The 17015-nt window shown below is 42.4% G+C and overlaps 1 protein-coding gene and 1 pseudogene across 1 annotated transcript; both read left to right on the plus strand.

The window, feature by feature from the left end:
• The window catches only part of LOC112074304 (myosin heavy chain, fast skeletal muscle-like), a 22818-nt pseudogene extending 19760 nt beyond the window's left edge, over positions 1-3058 (plus strand).
• Positions 3059-5272: 2214 nt separating this feature from the next.
• On the plus strand, positions 5273-7111 carry LOC139025371 (uncharacterized). The gene is made up of 2 exons (XM_070440465.1): positions 5273-5326; positions 6377-7111. The coding sequence occupies exons 1-2, from the start codon at positions 5273-5275 to the stop codon at positions 7109-7111; spliced, it is 789 nt and encodes a 262-aa protein (XP_070296566.1).
• Positions 7112-17015: the final 9904 nt, after the last annotated feature.

The following is a 17015-nucleotide window of genomic DNA, read 5'->3' on the forward strand; positions in this document are numbered from 1 at the left end:
CTTGTGACTTGTAAGTTCTCTTGAGATTCAAACAAAGGGTCTTGTTTCATCCTCCAGAACACCAGCCTTCTGAACACCAAGAAGAAGCTGGAGACTGACCTGGTGCAAGTGCAGGGAGAGGTGGATGACATCGTCCAGGAGGCTAGAAATGCAGAGGAGAAGGCCAAGAAGGCCATCACTGACGTGAGTCTTTATGATCTATTGAATTACATCCACTTGATTTGTCACCAAGGGCCAATGGTAGCTGGGCTGGTTTACAACAACAAAGATCTCAGAGGGACATTATGATTGGTGCCAGTTGGTACATAAATTAAACACACTACCATTCCAGGCGGCCATGATGGCTGAGGAGCTGAAGAAGGAACAGGACACCAGCTCTCACCTGGAGAGGATGAAGAAGAACCTGGAGATCACAGTCAAGGACCTACAGCACCGCCTGGATGAGGCTGAGAACCTGGCCATGAAGGGAGGCAAGAAGCAGCTCCAGAAACTGGAGTCCAGGGTGAGTTAACAGCAGGGTGGATTAGGGTGGATTGAAAGACTGATTTCTGGAAATGTATTTGATAACATACACAGGACCATTGTGTAGTGACTTTCTCTCAATAACCCACCTAGATAATGAAAAGCTGTTATCACTACAGACCCCTTCAATGAAAATTGTAAAAGTAAATAGGAACAGACAACAATCTTGCCTCCTTGACAAGAGTAGAACAATATACCTCTGTTCTACAAAATATTTGTTACGTCTGATTTCACCCCCTCAAACAAATGCCTACGTTAATTTCTTCCACACAAGGTGCGTGAGCTTGAGACTGAGGTGGAGGCTGAGCAGAGAAGAGGTGCAGACGCAGTCAAGGGAGTCCGCAAGTATGAGCGCAGAGTCAAGGAGCTCACTTACCAGGTAGGAGAAATCGCCTTCTTCAAACACTTCCCACTGGGCACACTGGTTAAATCGTTTCCATGTCATTTCAATGAAAATACGTTGAACCAACGTGAAATAGATGTTGAATTGATGCCTTTGCCAAGTGGGTTGACACAAACACAGACAGATTTGTGTATAAAGCTACTGGACTTTGACTCTTTGATCTTCTCCCACAGACTGAGGAGGACAAGAAGAACGTTGGCAGACTTCAGGACCTGGTAGATAAGCTGCAGATGAAAGTGAAGGCCTACAAGAGACAGGCTGAGGAAGCGGTGAGCACCCTCAATTAGTCAAATACTCTGAAAGCATACATTCAAAAWCATATTTCTTCCTTAGTAGACATTACAACATTTTAGTTTACGCTTTTCAAATGCCTCGCAAASAAGGGCCCTGATTGGTMAAATGAAGAAAGCTGACGCTGAGTATCCCTTTGAGCATGGTGAAGTTATTAATAAGGMTTTCAATAYTGTATCAATATRCCCAGTCACTACAAAGATACAGATGTCCTTCCTAACGGAGTTGCCGGAGAGGAAGGAAACCGATCAGTCATTTTATCATGAGGGCATTGGTGATTTTAAAACAGTTACAGAGTTTAAAACTTGCAGCGCCGTGTGTTCATTTACGCAGATTTTAGAGAAACAACAAATGTCAGGTACATATAAGTGTCTTTTATCAGCTGAAAGCTTAAATTCTTGTTAATCTAACTGCACTGTCCAATTTACAGTAGCTTACAAATGCCATGGTATTGTTTGAGGAGAGCTCCTAACAACAAAACACTTTTTTTCAAAGCTATAGTGAAATGTGTACTTACATTCTGAAATCTTGCCTGATTTATCCTCCAAGGGTTCCAGAGATTACATGAAGTGTTGTTTCGTTAGAATAAAATCATTTTCATATCCTGAAAAGGTCCATATAGCATGCACAATCGATTTTGTATTTCTACTCGTTTCAATATGCAAAGAAAGAAATCTGTGAAAATCGAACCCTAAACGTTATTTCAACCAGTCAAATTGCGTTCGTTTTATCCCTCAGAGATCCTAGAACGTAACCAGAGTTCACTATATCATTAGGAGTGTAGTATATCCTATAGGACACCAGATTTGGTCAGAGAGCGACGCCTTCATGGCGCGCCGATGACACGGGCGTCTTCACTTGGTTGACTTTAACTTTGTCAAATAAACACCAATCAGGGTCAAACAAAGCTGGCTAGATAGCCAATGAGCTGGGCTTTACTGGAGTTTACAGGAGTATTTCCTTTTGGACAAAAATTGCAAGAATATGGAGAGTTATGAAGTTATGAAAATTGGGTGTTTTGCAAATGTTGACTTACAATATGGCTACAAATACTTGGAAAAGCTAAATCAAAATCAAAGTTAGGCACTTTACGCCCCTGGAGGGAGTGGTTTGATCCCCCTCCACTCACTTTCTCTACTGTATCATCTATCTCCCAACATACTTTGCAATCCTAAATTTGTCATTAAAAATAAAAATAAAAACTTAAATACTTATAAAAAAATCATATACATTTCTACCTGAAGCTTCAAACTTTGAATGCTGAAGTTAGTGCTCTCCCTCTCTGTTCCTCACACAGGAGGAACAAGCCAACGGCCACATGTCTAAGTTCCGGAAGGTTCAGCATGAACTGGAGGAGGCTGAGGAGCGTGCTGACATCGCTGAGACTCAAGTCAACAAGCTCAGAGCCAAATCCCGCAGCACTGGAAAGGTACAGAGCTGCTACTAAGCCTACATCTGACAAATCCTCAGATATGACCACATCAACACCACCTATGATTCAGTCTTCACAGAAATCAATATTGACCTTTAACACTCACTAAAATGTAGTTATTTCAGATTGCTAATAAGCACATTTCATGTAGGGCAAAAAAATAAATAGATTAAGGCTGAGCACTGAGCCTTAAATGCTGGATCCATTATACTCTTTCCAAGTGTATACACACTCATGAATAGAGATTTGTCATTTTCTTTGTTTTCTTACAGGGCAAAGAAGTTGCTGAATAAACAAGAGAAGAAGTTGCTGAATTAACAAGACAAACGTCTTATATCATTTTCCTGTGTTGCATAAAATATGATTTTCATGGTGAAAATGATTGTTGATTAAAAACATGTAGGCCTACATACCCCTTGTGAYGGTGGACTTATTACTCAGCAAACAGTTTTTTCATACCATAAAAATATTGTACTTTGTATCATATAGTATTCTGGGATTCCAACAACAAATGTCACTTATTTTGGTAAACAGATGAGTGATGGGGCTGGAGAAATGCAACCAATCTGAAATTCATAGACTGAGCTATGGATGCCTAAAATGAACCCTTTACACTTGGGGGGGTATTGACCTACAGTATATGGAAAGACCCAGATTGAAACATTTCATAAAATAAATAAAGAGAGCAGCATATGCATAACCATGGTAGCAATTGAAAGGGAACACTGGAGATTATGGTGAAATTCTCAGAACAAAGTTCTCAGGAAACAGACCGGATTACACATTATCACTGGTGATCAGACTACGTAAACATACTGTAAATGTGGTGGTGGAAAAATTACCCAAATGTCATACTTGACTAAAAATGAAGATACCTTCTGTGGAAGACCAGGGGGTTTGGTCAAGACGTTTAGACATATCAGATACAGACAGAATTGCATTAGCTCAGTTTCAAGGGTGTTTATTTAACTACTAAACAAAAAGGACTCCTCTGGGATACTGTTCTCTGGGCTCCTGCTGTATCCAATAGAGAACAAAACCCAACTCCCTCCGTTATCTCTGGTACTACCCAAAACTATACAGGAGAACCTCTCTTCCCCAGCTACCCACCCACATGTTCTGCCCAGACTGGTGAGCAATCAGCCCTTGATTACTCACCAACCACAATCAGCCTCAATTATCCTGCTAGAAGCCCGTCGAGACCTGGCACGTCCAGCAGAGGAGACGGTCTGTCACCAGCCATCAATGAGTCTCCACTGGCTCACACACTTCTAAGAAATGACTCAAATAAAATTAGCACCCAGAAATTACACTTGAGTAAAAGTCAAAGTCTCTTGTTTCAAGTAATAAATATTTCAAATTCCTTTTTTTACACTAATCAGACGGTACATTTTTCTTGTTTTTTCAATTTCATTTACCACCGACACCATGGTCATATTCCAACACTCACATAATTACAAACAAAGCATTTGTGTTTAATGAGTCCACTTATCAGAGCAGTAGGGATACCATGTTTATTGAGTCCGCCTTATCAGAGCAGTAGGGATGACCATTGTTTATTGAGTCCCCTTATCAGAGGCAGTAGGGATGACCATGTGTTTATTGAGTCCGCCTTATCAGAGGCAGTAGGATGACCATGTGTTTATTGAGTCCCCTTATCAGAGGCAGTAGGGATGACCATGTGTTTATTGAGCTCTCCTTATCAGAGCAGTAGGGATGACCATGTGTTTATTGAGTCCGCCTTATCAGAGGCAGTAGATGACCATGTGTTTATTGAGTCCCCTTATCAGAGGCAGTAGGATGACCATGTGTTTATTGAGTCGCACCTTATCCCAGAGGCAGTAGGACTGACCATGTTGTATTGAACCCTTATCAGAGCAGTAGATGACCATGTGTTTATTGAGTCCGCCTTATCAGAGGCAGTAGGATGACCATGTGTTTATTGAGTCCGCCTTATCAGAGGCAGTAGGGATGACCATGTGTTATTGAGTCCCCTATCAGAGGCAGTAGGGATGACCATGTGTTTATTGAGTCCGCCTTATCAGAGGCAGTAGGATGACCATGTGTTTATTGAATCCGCCTTATCAGAGGCAGTAGGGATGACCATGTGTTTATTGAGTCTGCCTTATCAGAGGCAGTAGGGATGACCATGTGTTTATTGAGTCCGCCTAATCAGAGGCAGTAGGGATGACCATGTGTTATTTTGACAAGTGCATGAATTGTCCCATTTTCCTGTCCTGCTAAGCAATCGAATGTAACGAATTGGGTGTCAGGGAAAATGTTTGAGTAAAATGTATATTATTTTCTTTAGGAATATATTGGAGTAAAAGTAAAAGTTGTCAGAAATATAACTAGTAAAGAACAGATACCCCCCCCCAAAAATTGTTTATTTAGTTACTTTATACCACTGAATAAATGGCTAATGAACATCTGACCAAATTATGTGAGATTATAGTTCTGGGTTAACCGAGATTATGCCCACAAACGGTAAAAGAAATGACAAACATGATAATTATTTATCATGAGTCAATTTGCATTTCCAATAGAGTTTGGTCAGATATACACTTCTGGAGAGGGACACGTTCTGTCCTTCCTTGGCTTCGGAAAAKGTGATGGGCGTCAACATGGAACATAAGTGCGTCCTGGTCAAACTCGGGGTCGATGTAGAAGAACCAAAGGCATGTCCACTTCCACTATAGGGTTCAACCGCTGCTCCTCAAAACAGAAACAGTGGGAGGAGGAAAGAGAAATGTGGGTTTTAACATTCAGATAGACAAGACTCAACATGGAGGTCAATGTCCCTAAACCAAGCAAAACAAATGTAGATGAAGCTGTATGTGAGCTGCGGTGCTTACCCAGAAAGCCTTGCAGTCAATGAAGAGATGAACACGCCAAAAATGTACACACCGATGAATACGTTCTTACTTTGTATTTTATATTATTTGAATTCAATATCGTTCAGCCAGCCCGATGTTAAATTACCATGGAAATTATACATTACACTGCACTGCACTGCACTGCACTGCACTGCACTGCACTTTAGTGGTAGTGGTAGTGGTAGTTATTATTGCACTATGTTACAATCCTAAGTAATGCCACAGATTCCATTGTTGTTATTATTACGAGCTGTCATTTTATGTTGAGGAACAACAGTTTTGATTAAAACAGTGGAGAAAAATAAATTCTGATAATCATACACTGCTATTTATTGTTGACGAGAAGATCCCACTAATGTGCATTGTGAACTGATAATTGAACTGATAATGAACTGATAATTTGGTGAAAGATGTGCTTTCAAAAAGCCTTGTTTTCATTCACAAAAAAATTACTACATTCACAATTCCTGGTTTCATACTTAATTTAGTTAAAACCACCATCACCGATCCAGTCCTCCTAAGCAGTGGTGGTTCTAGCTTGTATGGCTCCCTGGGTGAACCCCCCCCTTCAGCCCCCAACATACCAAAAAAAGCACCATTCTGCACTAACTGTCATTTTTATTCAGACATGTATAAATGTCCATATAAATATATACAAAATCAGACTCATATATATCAAAAAGTAGTAACATAGACAAATAKAATTAACTTTGTGTTGATTTGGTGCTCGAGCATCAATACATTACCCATCCCCCAAAACTGTCAACCAAGAGTCAAAACTACATTACCCATCCCCCAACACTGTCAACCAAGAGTCAAGACTAAACCAATTCACCCCCATCCCATCTCCAGCTCCCCCATCCCATCTCCAGCGCCCCCATCCCATCACCACGCACCCCAATCCATATCCAAGACGCCCAATCCCATCACCAGCGCTCCCATTCCATCTCCAGTGCCCCCATCTCCAGCGCCCCATCCCATCTCCACCAAGCGCCATCCATCAGCCCCCATCTCAGCGCCATATCCCGCGCCCCTCCCATCTCCAGTGCCCATCTCCAGCCCCATCCCAGTCTCCCAGCCTCGCGCCACCCCTCCCAATCTCTACCGGAGCCCCATCCCATTCCTGGATCATCTCGAGCCACCCCATCCCATCTCCAGGCCCCCATCCCCATCTCCGCCTCACCCAGCCCCCATCCCATCATCTCCAGCCAGCCATCCACAATCCCAGCCCTCTCAACCCCCACCTCTCCAGCGCACCTCCATCATCTCCATGGCCACCATCCATCCATCCCAGACGCCCCCATCCCATCTCCAGCTGACCCCCATCCCATCTCCAGCGCCCCATCCCATCTCCAGACGCCCCCATCATCCACTCATCCGCCATCCCAACCTTCCCACTCCCATCTCCACGCCCCATCCCATCTCCTACACGCCTATCCATTCCCATCTCCAGTGCCCCAATCCCATCTCCACCGACGCCCCATTACACCATCTCCAACCCCCATCCCATCTCCCACACCCCATCCATCTCCACACCCCCATCCCATCTCCAGCGTCCCCATTCACCCACACACTTTCAACATTTAGATAATAAGTGTTTGACCTTTCCATTGTGTTGGTATGAGGATTGGTTGATTTCCAGTTTTAAATATATTTCTTCAAGATGATGATGAGCAAAAGTAACTTCCAACCAATAGGTTTCCTCACTGCAACCTCATTGACATGTCTGAAATATGCAACAGAACGGATTAAAAAGTACATTTACATTAGATACTTCTGACGCCAACTTCTAACTCCGCCCATAACTTTTGTACATTCAATAGAATTCCCAGAAGGGCTTGGGGTCAATTGAGTCATTTTAACACCTTCTATTCAACATTCCCCCTGATATTAAAATCAGTCTTCTCAATAGTGTGACTGGATGTGAGGTTGTTTCACTTCTTAAACCAATCTGTTGGTTGGGCCATCTAGTGGATTGGGCTGCTACTTGTCTAGGATCTCCAAAAGCTTGGCTAGGATGAGACCCCTGCAACCCCAGAGACTTTTTTCCAACAGCTGCAGCTGAAGGGAGGGTGTGGGATTCCCAGTTTTATTGATGTTCTTAGTTATGGACTTTTCTTGTCCTTGACTGTGTCTTCCTACAATCTGTCTTGTCTTGACATTTGAACATGTAAAAATAAAGCTGTCCAAAAAGAAGCAGGTATTTAACTGATCAGTATAATGGCCATGTCAAGTATAAGTCKGTTTTGTATATGGTCATATCTTCTGGTGCGCGGCTCCAATGACAATAAAGCAATGCCAAATGACTTTAGATATATTGCTGTGGAAGCTGGATGTATTTCTGACACATGGCCATATTGAGTTTGTAAATGATCTGTTGCTTTGGGACACTTCTTGTAACTCTGCCATCGACTGTATGGGATCAAATTGGAGATTCAAGAAMAGCTCAGCAGWTGTGGTTTGATACCGTCTCTCTGACGAAGGGTCATAAAACAAACCTAAACAACTTTAGGCTGCATGTATTTCTGACACYCAGTTTCAGAACATGGCCATTGGCTGCGGAGAAGGTCACAGACAGGGGGTAAAAAACAACCAGCTCAGTTGTTTTCTGGATCCATGCCACAGCATGTGACATTTCACATCCAGATTTAGATTTTTACATACCTGTGACATTTTAGTGGATTGAATCATGTAAAAAAAAAAATGCTGACGAGAGCCAAGGGGTTGGGGTGTCTCAGGCCAACTCTTGTCTGTGGTGATAAAACTTCTTTGCGAGCACAGACTAAAGGGCTCGATTCAATCCATAAACCAGAAGACCTACTTTGTGGAGCGGTTGATATTTAAAGTTACAGTTTTTTTCAAGGCTTTGGTTCAATTTTCACACGTCTGTGGTATATTTTCACAACTCTTTCACAACTCAAAACTCAAAACAGATCATCAAAAAGGCAGTTGTTTCAAAACTCTAAGCACATTTTCAATTGACTGAGAACATCACACATAATCACACAGTCTTCACCGAACTTAATCAGTGTTTMATCTAGAAATACATGTTTCACATTGCAATACATGTTCATCTACAGTACTTGCTTTTCACAATGCAATGTTCACTTTACTTTTGATGTGATTGTCATCTSATTTGTTAAAATAMAWKTTACYATTACYTAATCCTACTTYTCTTAAWTGATAATCACTTAACAGTTTGGTAAACCTRTACATTTYAAACTGCTTTGTGTASTATTTACATATTTTGAGACYTAMAGAACAAAAATGTTATGTTTGTGAAGTATGATCATGATGATTTCCCTTCRGAATATATATCTTTTTTGATCTGATATTGGCAGGAACAGGAATGTAACAAACGCATCCTTTGCTGTGGTCTTTTTCCTGCTTTATTTACATTGCTTCCTTAAGTTTCTGCCTATAGGTGGRAAGGAGCTGAATGGAGGTGTGGTCTGATTTGCCAAAATAAATTGTGATGACTTTTCCCATGGCCTTGTAGCCCTCCCAGAAGGGAGATTAGCAATGATCCAGAGTCCATGATGAGGATATGTGTTGATCAAATTTTGGTAACATTCCTTTAGTAGAGTATGCAGCTACAGTAAATGCAGCCTCGGGATATGCAGTTTCAGTGTAGCACATTTGATTTATTTTACCTTTATTTAACTAGGCAAGTCAGTTAAGAACAAAGTCTTATATACAATGACTGTCACGCCCTGACCTTAGAGATCCTTTTTATGTCTCTATTTTGGTTTGGTCAGGGGGTGAGTTGGGGTGGGCATTCTATGTTTTGTATTTCTTTGTTTTGGCCAGGTATGGTTCTCAATCAGGGACAGCTGTCTATCGTTGTCTCTGATTGGGAACCATACTTAGGTAGCCTTTTCCCACCTGTGTTTTTTTGGGTAGTTGTTTTCTGTTTTGTGTTTGCACCAGACAGAACTRTTTCGTTTTGTTCCACTTTGTTATTTTGTTTCAGTGTTCAGTTTGAATAAATAATCATGAACACGTACCACACTGAGCTTTGGTCCTCTTCTTCAGACGAGCGTTACAATGACAGCATAGGAACAGTGCCTTGTTCAGGGGCAGAACAACATATTTTTACCTGGTCAGCTCTGGGATTTGATCTAGCAACCTTTCAGTTACTGGCCCGACTCTCTAACAACTCTAACCACTCCCGCCACATAGTCCAATGTAGTTCCTTGAGAGTCGCCGTGGTGTCAGCTTTGGGGGGAATACACACGGCAGTGACGAAAACCGAAGAAAATTATCTCGGGAGGTAATGCAATCGGCATTTGATGGCGAGGTATTCCAGATTGGGAGAACAGAAGGAGTTGAGTTCCTGTATGTTATCCACAATCACACCCTGAGTTGGTAATCATTAAACAAATCCCTCTGTGTAACAATGATGCTGAGATTTAGGAAGCAGGTGCAGTTTAATAACAATGAACATAGAGCGATACAAAACAAGAAGAGTAATGCTAGGGAGTGCTAGATAAAAGRGAATTAATCAGGGTAGYGATGAAGTCCAGGTTTGCCCAATGATGGGGCGCAGGTATGCGTAATGTTGGTTGCCAGGTGTACGTAATGAGGGTTGCCAGGTGTGCGTAATGATGGGTTGCCAGGTGTGGTGGTTAGTAAACTGGCAACATCGAGCGCCGGAATGGGAGTAGACGTGACACTCCGTATTTCTTTTTCACAGAAGTTTTTTTTTTATTCCTTTCCGCGCGATGGACGGAGAACCCCGCTGGCTGAATGGACGGAGACAATATATCCAGAGAGAGAGACCATGATTCCGTAAAACAGAATATGTTACATTCCCTGATGTCTCTCTGGAAGATCTTTGCCCTGACCTAGTGTACTTYATTGTCCAGGGACTGAACGTTAGCGAGTAATATACTCAGAAGCGGTGGATGGTATGCAYGCCAMCCGAGTCTTACTACGGCTCCMCTTCTTCTTCCTCTTCTCCGGCATCGGCATTTTGGTGCAGCCMCCGGGATGAATAGTGTTGACTTGAGAATTTCAAACAAAGGATCCAGGTCAGGGAARTCAAATTTCTGCTCACATTTCTGGTGAGTGACCGCCAATCTAATACCCAAAAGTTATTTTGAGCTGTAGGTAATAATACAAGAAATGTTCTGAGCAAATGATGTAAGCAATAACACACACAAAAAAGATAATAGTACAAAGTTGGCTAGGATCTGGAAACAGGGTGACCGTGTCTGTCGGCGTCATCAGGGACCTGCAACTCCTGTTCTGGACATCCCATACGCATGGTATGAAAGCTTTTATTCCACCCCAGCACACAGCTCTACTTGCACATCATCATCTGCACATCTATCACTCCAGTGTTAATGCTGAATTGTCATTATTTMGCCACTGTGGCCTATKTATTGCCTTACCTCCCTAATCTTACTACATTTGCACACACTGTATATAGATTTTTCTATTGTGTTATTGACTGTACGTTTGTTTATCCCTGTCACGCCCTGACCGTAGAGAGCTTTTATGTCTCTATTTTGGTTTCGTCAGGGTGTGATTTGGGTGGGMATTCTATGTTCTTTTTTCTATGATTTGTATTTCTGTGTGTTTGGCCTGGGTGTGGTTCTCAATCAGAGGCAGCTGTCTATCGTTGTCTCTGATTGAGAACCATACTTAGGTTGCCTTTTCCCACCTGTATTTGTGGGTAGTTGTCTATGTGTAGTGGCCTGCGAGCACTACGTAGCTTTACGTTCTTTTGTTATTTTCTTGTTTTTTTGGGGCGATATTAAATAAACTAAAATGTACGCTCACAACGCTGCGCCTTGGTCATTCCTTTCGACGAGCGTGACAATCCCATGTGTAACTCTGTGTTGTTGTTTTTGTCACACTGCTTTGCTTTATCTTGGCCAGGTCGCAGTAGTAAATGAGAACTTGTTCTCAACTGGCCTACCTGGTTAAATAAAGGTGAAATAAAATAAAATAAACCAGCACGGGTTAGCTAAATCAACTGATCATTATCTTTAATTTAGCCCGTAATTACTTGAAATCGGGTTCAGTATGTTAGTGCTGGAGTGGAAGAATCACAATTCAGTTCATTCAGGAAGTAAATTGTGATAAATAAAAGTTCACTTCCTGAATTGACTTGAAATATACCCCCAGCTCTGATCTCAATACATACTCAATCCATTGTGAGAAGACCCATGGCTGTAAAGTCAGTTGAGGCCAAATAGACAGTTTTCAAGTTGGGTATGTCAGGTGTACATATTCCTCTGACACTGATCTAAGGTCAGTTTTTCAATCCCCTCCACATGTATTTGGGCAGTAAAGCTAAAATAAAATAAAATGATATCCATACTCCAACATTTTAGATTTAAGATAGAATGTTTCCTATTATGTGACAGTACAGAATGTCAGCTTTTATTTGAGGGTATTTTCATACATATCTGATTAACCGTTTAAAAATGAATGCATCCATTTTAATAAGTCATAAGTATTTGGACAAATTCCCTTATTCACTGTTTTGTCAAAATTACACTATAGTGTAAATACGGTGACATTGCTAAAGTAGACAAATAATTTGTAGTAAACTGCTTTGTCGCATTATGATGTTGTGAAATTTATTTTCAGAGAGATGGCAATGTTGACATTTTTGCTAGCAAAGTTAGTCAGAAATAGCTAGCAATGCTAACGTTAATCTTAGCTAGCTAAAGTTATACTGCATCTAAAGTTAATCTTCGGACACCAGAATGATGACTAAATGTTGTCCTACTAGGTGTTTTTTTAATATATATATTTTTATTTATTTATCCGTTATTTTACCAGGTAAGTTGACTGAGAACACGTTCTCATTTGCAGCAACGACCTGGGGAATAGTTACAGTGGAGAGGAGGGGGATGAATGAGCCAATTGTAAACTGGGGATTATTAGGTGACCGTGATGGTTTGCCTCCTATTTAAATGTCATTATGTTTCCAAGCCACAGTAACGCACTTTAAACTAAATCTTCATCAGCACCCAATGAGAATGCATCGAGTAGAATGCTCAGTTGGGCATCAGTCTTAAAATGACCGTTAAAAACAATATTGTGATGAAACGTACAACCCATGAATAGTGTATTAAAGTAGTCTAAAGTTTAGTATTTGGTTCCATATTCCTTGCACACAATGACTACATCAAGCTTGTGCAAACTTGTTGGATGCATTTGCGGTTTGTTGTGGTTGTGTTTTGGATTATGTTTTTCCCAATAGGAACTGAATGGTGAATAATATCTAGTGCCATTCTGGAGTCACTTTTATTGTAAGTAAGAATAGAAGACGTTTCTGAAAAAGTCTATATGCTACCCTGATTATATATAATAAGTTGTGGTTTGTGATTTTTATTTTTACCAGGCAAGTCAGTTAAGAACAAATTCTTATTTACAATGACAGCCTAGCGGGGAACAGTGGGGAACAGTGGGATAACTGCCTTGTTCAGGGGCAGAACGACTGATTTTTTTCGACCTTGTCAACACAGGGATTTGATCTAGCAACCTTTTGGTTACTGGCCCAACGCTCTTACCACCTGCCATCCCGTGAATAATTATGAGTGAGAAGGTTACAGAGGCACAAAGATCATACCCCTCCCGTTACTGGTAATGTTGAGAGGTTTTACATGTTTTGTTGTTGTTGCCTTACTTTTGGAAAGCAGAAAGGAAAACGCCGCACATGATATTTATTTACGTTTTCGACCCTAAGGTCTTCATCAGGCATCCATATCCCAGGTGGGGTTGGAAGGTCCTATATATAGGGGCAGTACTCAGTGACATCACTTCCTGAAAAAGGAGGTAAACAAATGTATAACATAGTTTCACAATATTAACATTCAATGTATCAAAATATATGAACATACACAGAGAATGTGATCAAATTTTTGTTGTAATATACACTACCGGTCAAAAGATTTAGAACACCTACTCATTCAAGGGTTTTCTTAATTTTTTCTTTTTTTCTACATTGTAGAATAACAGTGAAGACATCACAACTCTTGAAATTACACATATGGAATCATGTAGTAACCAAAAAAGTGTTAAACAAATTAAAATATATTTTATATTTGAGATTCTTCAAATAGCCACCCTTTGCCTCGATGACAGCTTTGCACACTCTTGGTATTGAGGATGCTGGCAGCCTCCCAAAGTCAGCATTCATGAGAAGGTCATTGGTGACCCTTACCAAGGCAGTTTCTGTTCTTTGTCAAGCTTTGAAAGTCCACTGGAAAGGCTTGAGTAGATTGTCTGTGGCCAGATGGCGTTGGAGTTGCACGTTCGAGGAGCTTACCTAGGAAGGGCAGGTTCGGGGAGAGGCCTGTAGTTCTGGGGATCGTCAGGGTCAGATCTAGGCTTTTTAAGTATTGGTGTGACTGAGGCGAGTTTGAGCTGAGGAGGGACACATCCAGTGGTGAGGGATTTCTTGATGATTTCCATGAAGAGAGGCTCTAGAGCAGGTAAGCAGGTCTTGACAAGGGAGGTTGGGATATGGTCAAGTAAGCAAGTGGAGGGCCTCRTTGTCCTACCCAGCTTGGTTACAGCAGTTGCAGTGACTGTGGAGAAGGTGGAGAACCTTGACTCAGGGGTTACATCAGCTTGAATGACTGTGGAGGTGGAGAACCTTGATTCAGGGAGTGTAGCACTAGGTAGCTCAATTACAGGCTGGAGAGGCCAGGATAGTGTTATTGACAACGAAGGAATGGCTTATGGACAAGTCTCTGAATGTCCTTGAGTGGCCCAGCCAGAGCCCGGACATCGAACATCTCTGGAGAGATCTGAAAATAGCTGTGCTGCGACGCTCCCCATCCAACCTGACAGTGTCACGCCCTGGCCTTAGTTCTCTTTGTTTTCTGTATTTTGGTTAGGTCAGGGTGTGACAGGGGGGATGTTTGTGTGTATTTGTCTCGTCTTGGGTGGTTGTAGTTTCTAGGGGGTTTTGGTAGAGTTATCCTACCTTCCATTACCTACTTGGGCCCTGCCGCCCACGTTGGCCTTGCCTATCTTACAACTCAGAGAGCTTGCAAGACAGCTTTTGAGGCATCAAAAGTTCACAACGCTAAGAGCCCTGACCACTCGGTTTGAAGTTTGACCAGGAGCACTCACTCCAGCTAGAGGGTGCATTATCAGGTATTGGAGCGTTGAGAGAGATGACGCACAACAACAGTTTCTACCACGAAACCATGATTCAATAACCTCCGCCGGTCGAAATAACTGTAAAGATACGTTCGCAATCAACATGACTACCGCTACAATCGACACTGTTCGCTACGTTCCTGCACCCAACCCACACAAAGTGTCAGAGCACAAGTGTACACAAGGGTTGAAGCGACAATCCAAAACGTATAACCAATTGTCCCAGAAGTTCCACTACGGAAGAACTAAGAGCGAGAACAATTTGAGAAAAAGGGTAAAAGATAAGTCACAAGGACTAAACGGGGAATTACCGGACACCAGGTCCCAGAATTAAACCCTTAGCAAGACGTTAAAATTCAAATTCTCCCGCTCTCATCAAGACCCATCCAGGCCCGCTTGATCAAGAAAACAAAGCCCCCGGGCTTTTGTCGATAGACTCTGATACCATCAGGTGCGAAGAAAAAGGTTCAAACGCTTCGTTAAAACTAAGCCACTAAACTCCGTAATAAAGTCATCGCTTCCCACCTTGAACAGAAAAATGCACATCACGTCGTTGGAACAATTCACTCCACTTTGTGGGGAATAGTCCAACACACGAATCTAAACGCCCGTACCTGAATAACTCGCTGGAGGACTGCTTAACGCGTCATGCGCTAATTGATTCGGGTGCGGACAAATACACTTCATCTCTCAAAACATTGTTTGATGATTCTCAAAAAGGCTTTTGAAGCCACAAACGTTGGTTAAAAGTGGAACGATGCGGACCACTACACTTCGAGGAGTCACTCAGGACTACCTCGCTCTCACATTGAGAGTCATGCTGAAACTACCACTTCAAGGACGTATCGCTCATTCACCCTGTGTACGTTACAGCCTCGAAACTGTACCCCTGCTACTTGGAGCAGAACTTGATGGATCGGTTATCCCATTGATGATTTGGAAAACCACCAGGTCTGGTCACAGGCCACGCTGCGCTTCTCCACTGACCACACTGTCTCCACGCTAGCTGCAACGCAGTCAGTCACGAGGAGTATCTGTCAATAAAGCACCCTTGGGAAAGAGTTTAAAACCTCTTGGGGCAGAATCCGATCCAAGGAGATTTAACTATATCTCGACACATTCCATCAGCCAACCTGATTACCATTCTTTTGATGATTCGAGCCAGCTGTCTCTGTTTAATAAGCAAACTTCCCTCCTCCGTGCAGTCGTGCAATACGGTAGTTGAAGATTAACTCCTCTTGCCCTTCCAGACATTTCCGCAAGTACTGCGGCCCCGTCTCAACAAGAAAAACATCGACGCGCAGGAGTATACTCTGCTTCCGATGCATACACCTTCCGCTTTATGTTGGGGACTGTCAACCTTACAATGACACTAGGCGTGGCATGTCCAGCAACTGACCCGATGATTCCCATGCTTGGAAACACTTTGCGATATCACAGACCGATATCCTCGTCTCAGTTCGCAGGTACCTGAAGAGGTTGCCACACGCGGTGGAGACTGACATGCCTCGACAGCCACTGAGCGTTTGAAGCAACAACACACCAGGGAATTTGGTTGAAAGGTTTACAGCCATTCTCACTAACAACCGGCCGCTGCAACTCGTACATCGGGTCCGATCTTTTCATTTGCGCCGTCGGACCAACACCAACCCGCTGTGGGGGGGTCCGAGACACAAAGGGGGGGAATAGTAGCCCAGACCCATGATGAGCCTCATCGAGGCCGTGGGGGTCAAGACTACGGACAACACCGTACGAGGCCGCCAGAGCATAAATCAAATCAGTTGTAAACTCCCCAATGGAACATTGAGGAGCAGACAGGCCCCTAGACGGATAATCTTTAGAGCACATCTAAAGATAGTACTGAGGTACCACACTGGTCGTAAAGGAAGTCCAGTGGACTTGTCCAACCTCCAAAACAAATGGCAACAGTAATCATCCTTGCCATGCGTAGGTTCAACTACAATTACAACTAGTAAACATGCTCCAATCATGTGTTCCGGAGATAATATATTAAAAATAAATGGTAGAGATAACTGGTCCCCTTGAGCACCAGTACCAATACCAGCAACAGTCAGTCTAACTACAATCAGTAAGAAGGTTAGAGACCTAACCAATCAAATTACCCTTGACAATAGCGACATAGGGTCACTCAGAGTGCAACACAGGGAAGGGAATCTCCAGGCACTCTTCCAATGTTAACACACAGCCACTAATAAAGTAGAATCCTTCATTCAGAGAAAATTATTAGAATGCACAAACCATGATCACACCACGTACGACGGGCCCAATACTTAAAGATACTTCCGTCGTAGGCAGCCTCCGTGGATAACATAGCTATTGAAAGACTTCATACCTATCA

The sequence above is a fragment of the Salvelinus sp. IW2-2015 genome, unplaced genomic scaffold, assembly GCF_002910315.2.
Source record: "Salvelinus sp. IW2-2015 unplaced genomic scaffold, ASM291031v2 Un_scaffold2573, whole genome shotgun sequence".
Classification (NCBI taxonomy): Eukaryota; Metazoa; Chordata; class Actinopteri; order Salmoniformes; family Salmonidae; genus Salvelinus; species Salvelinus sp. IW2-2015.

What these genes read in the sequence shown, in the direction of transcription:
- LOC139025371 (XM_070440465.1), top strand. Translation starts at nt 5,273, where the DNA reads ATGGAACATAAGTGCGTCCTGGTCAAACTCGGGGTCGATGTAGAAGAA. An exon ending in TCGATGTAGAAGAACCAAAG is followed by an intron (nt 5,327 to 6,376) that starts GCATGTCCACTT and finishes TCCCATCTCCAG; the next exon opens with CTCCCCCATCCCATCTCCAG.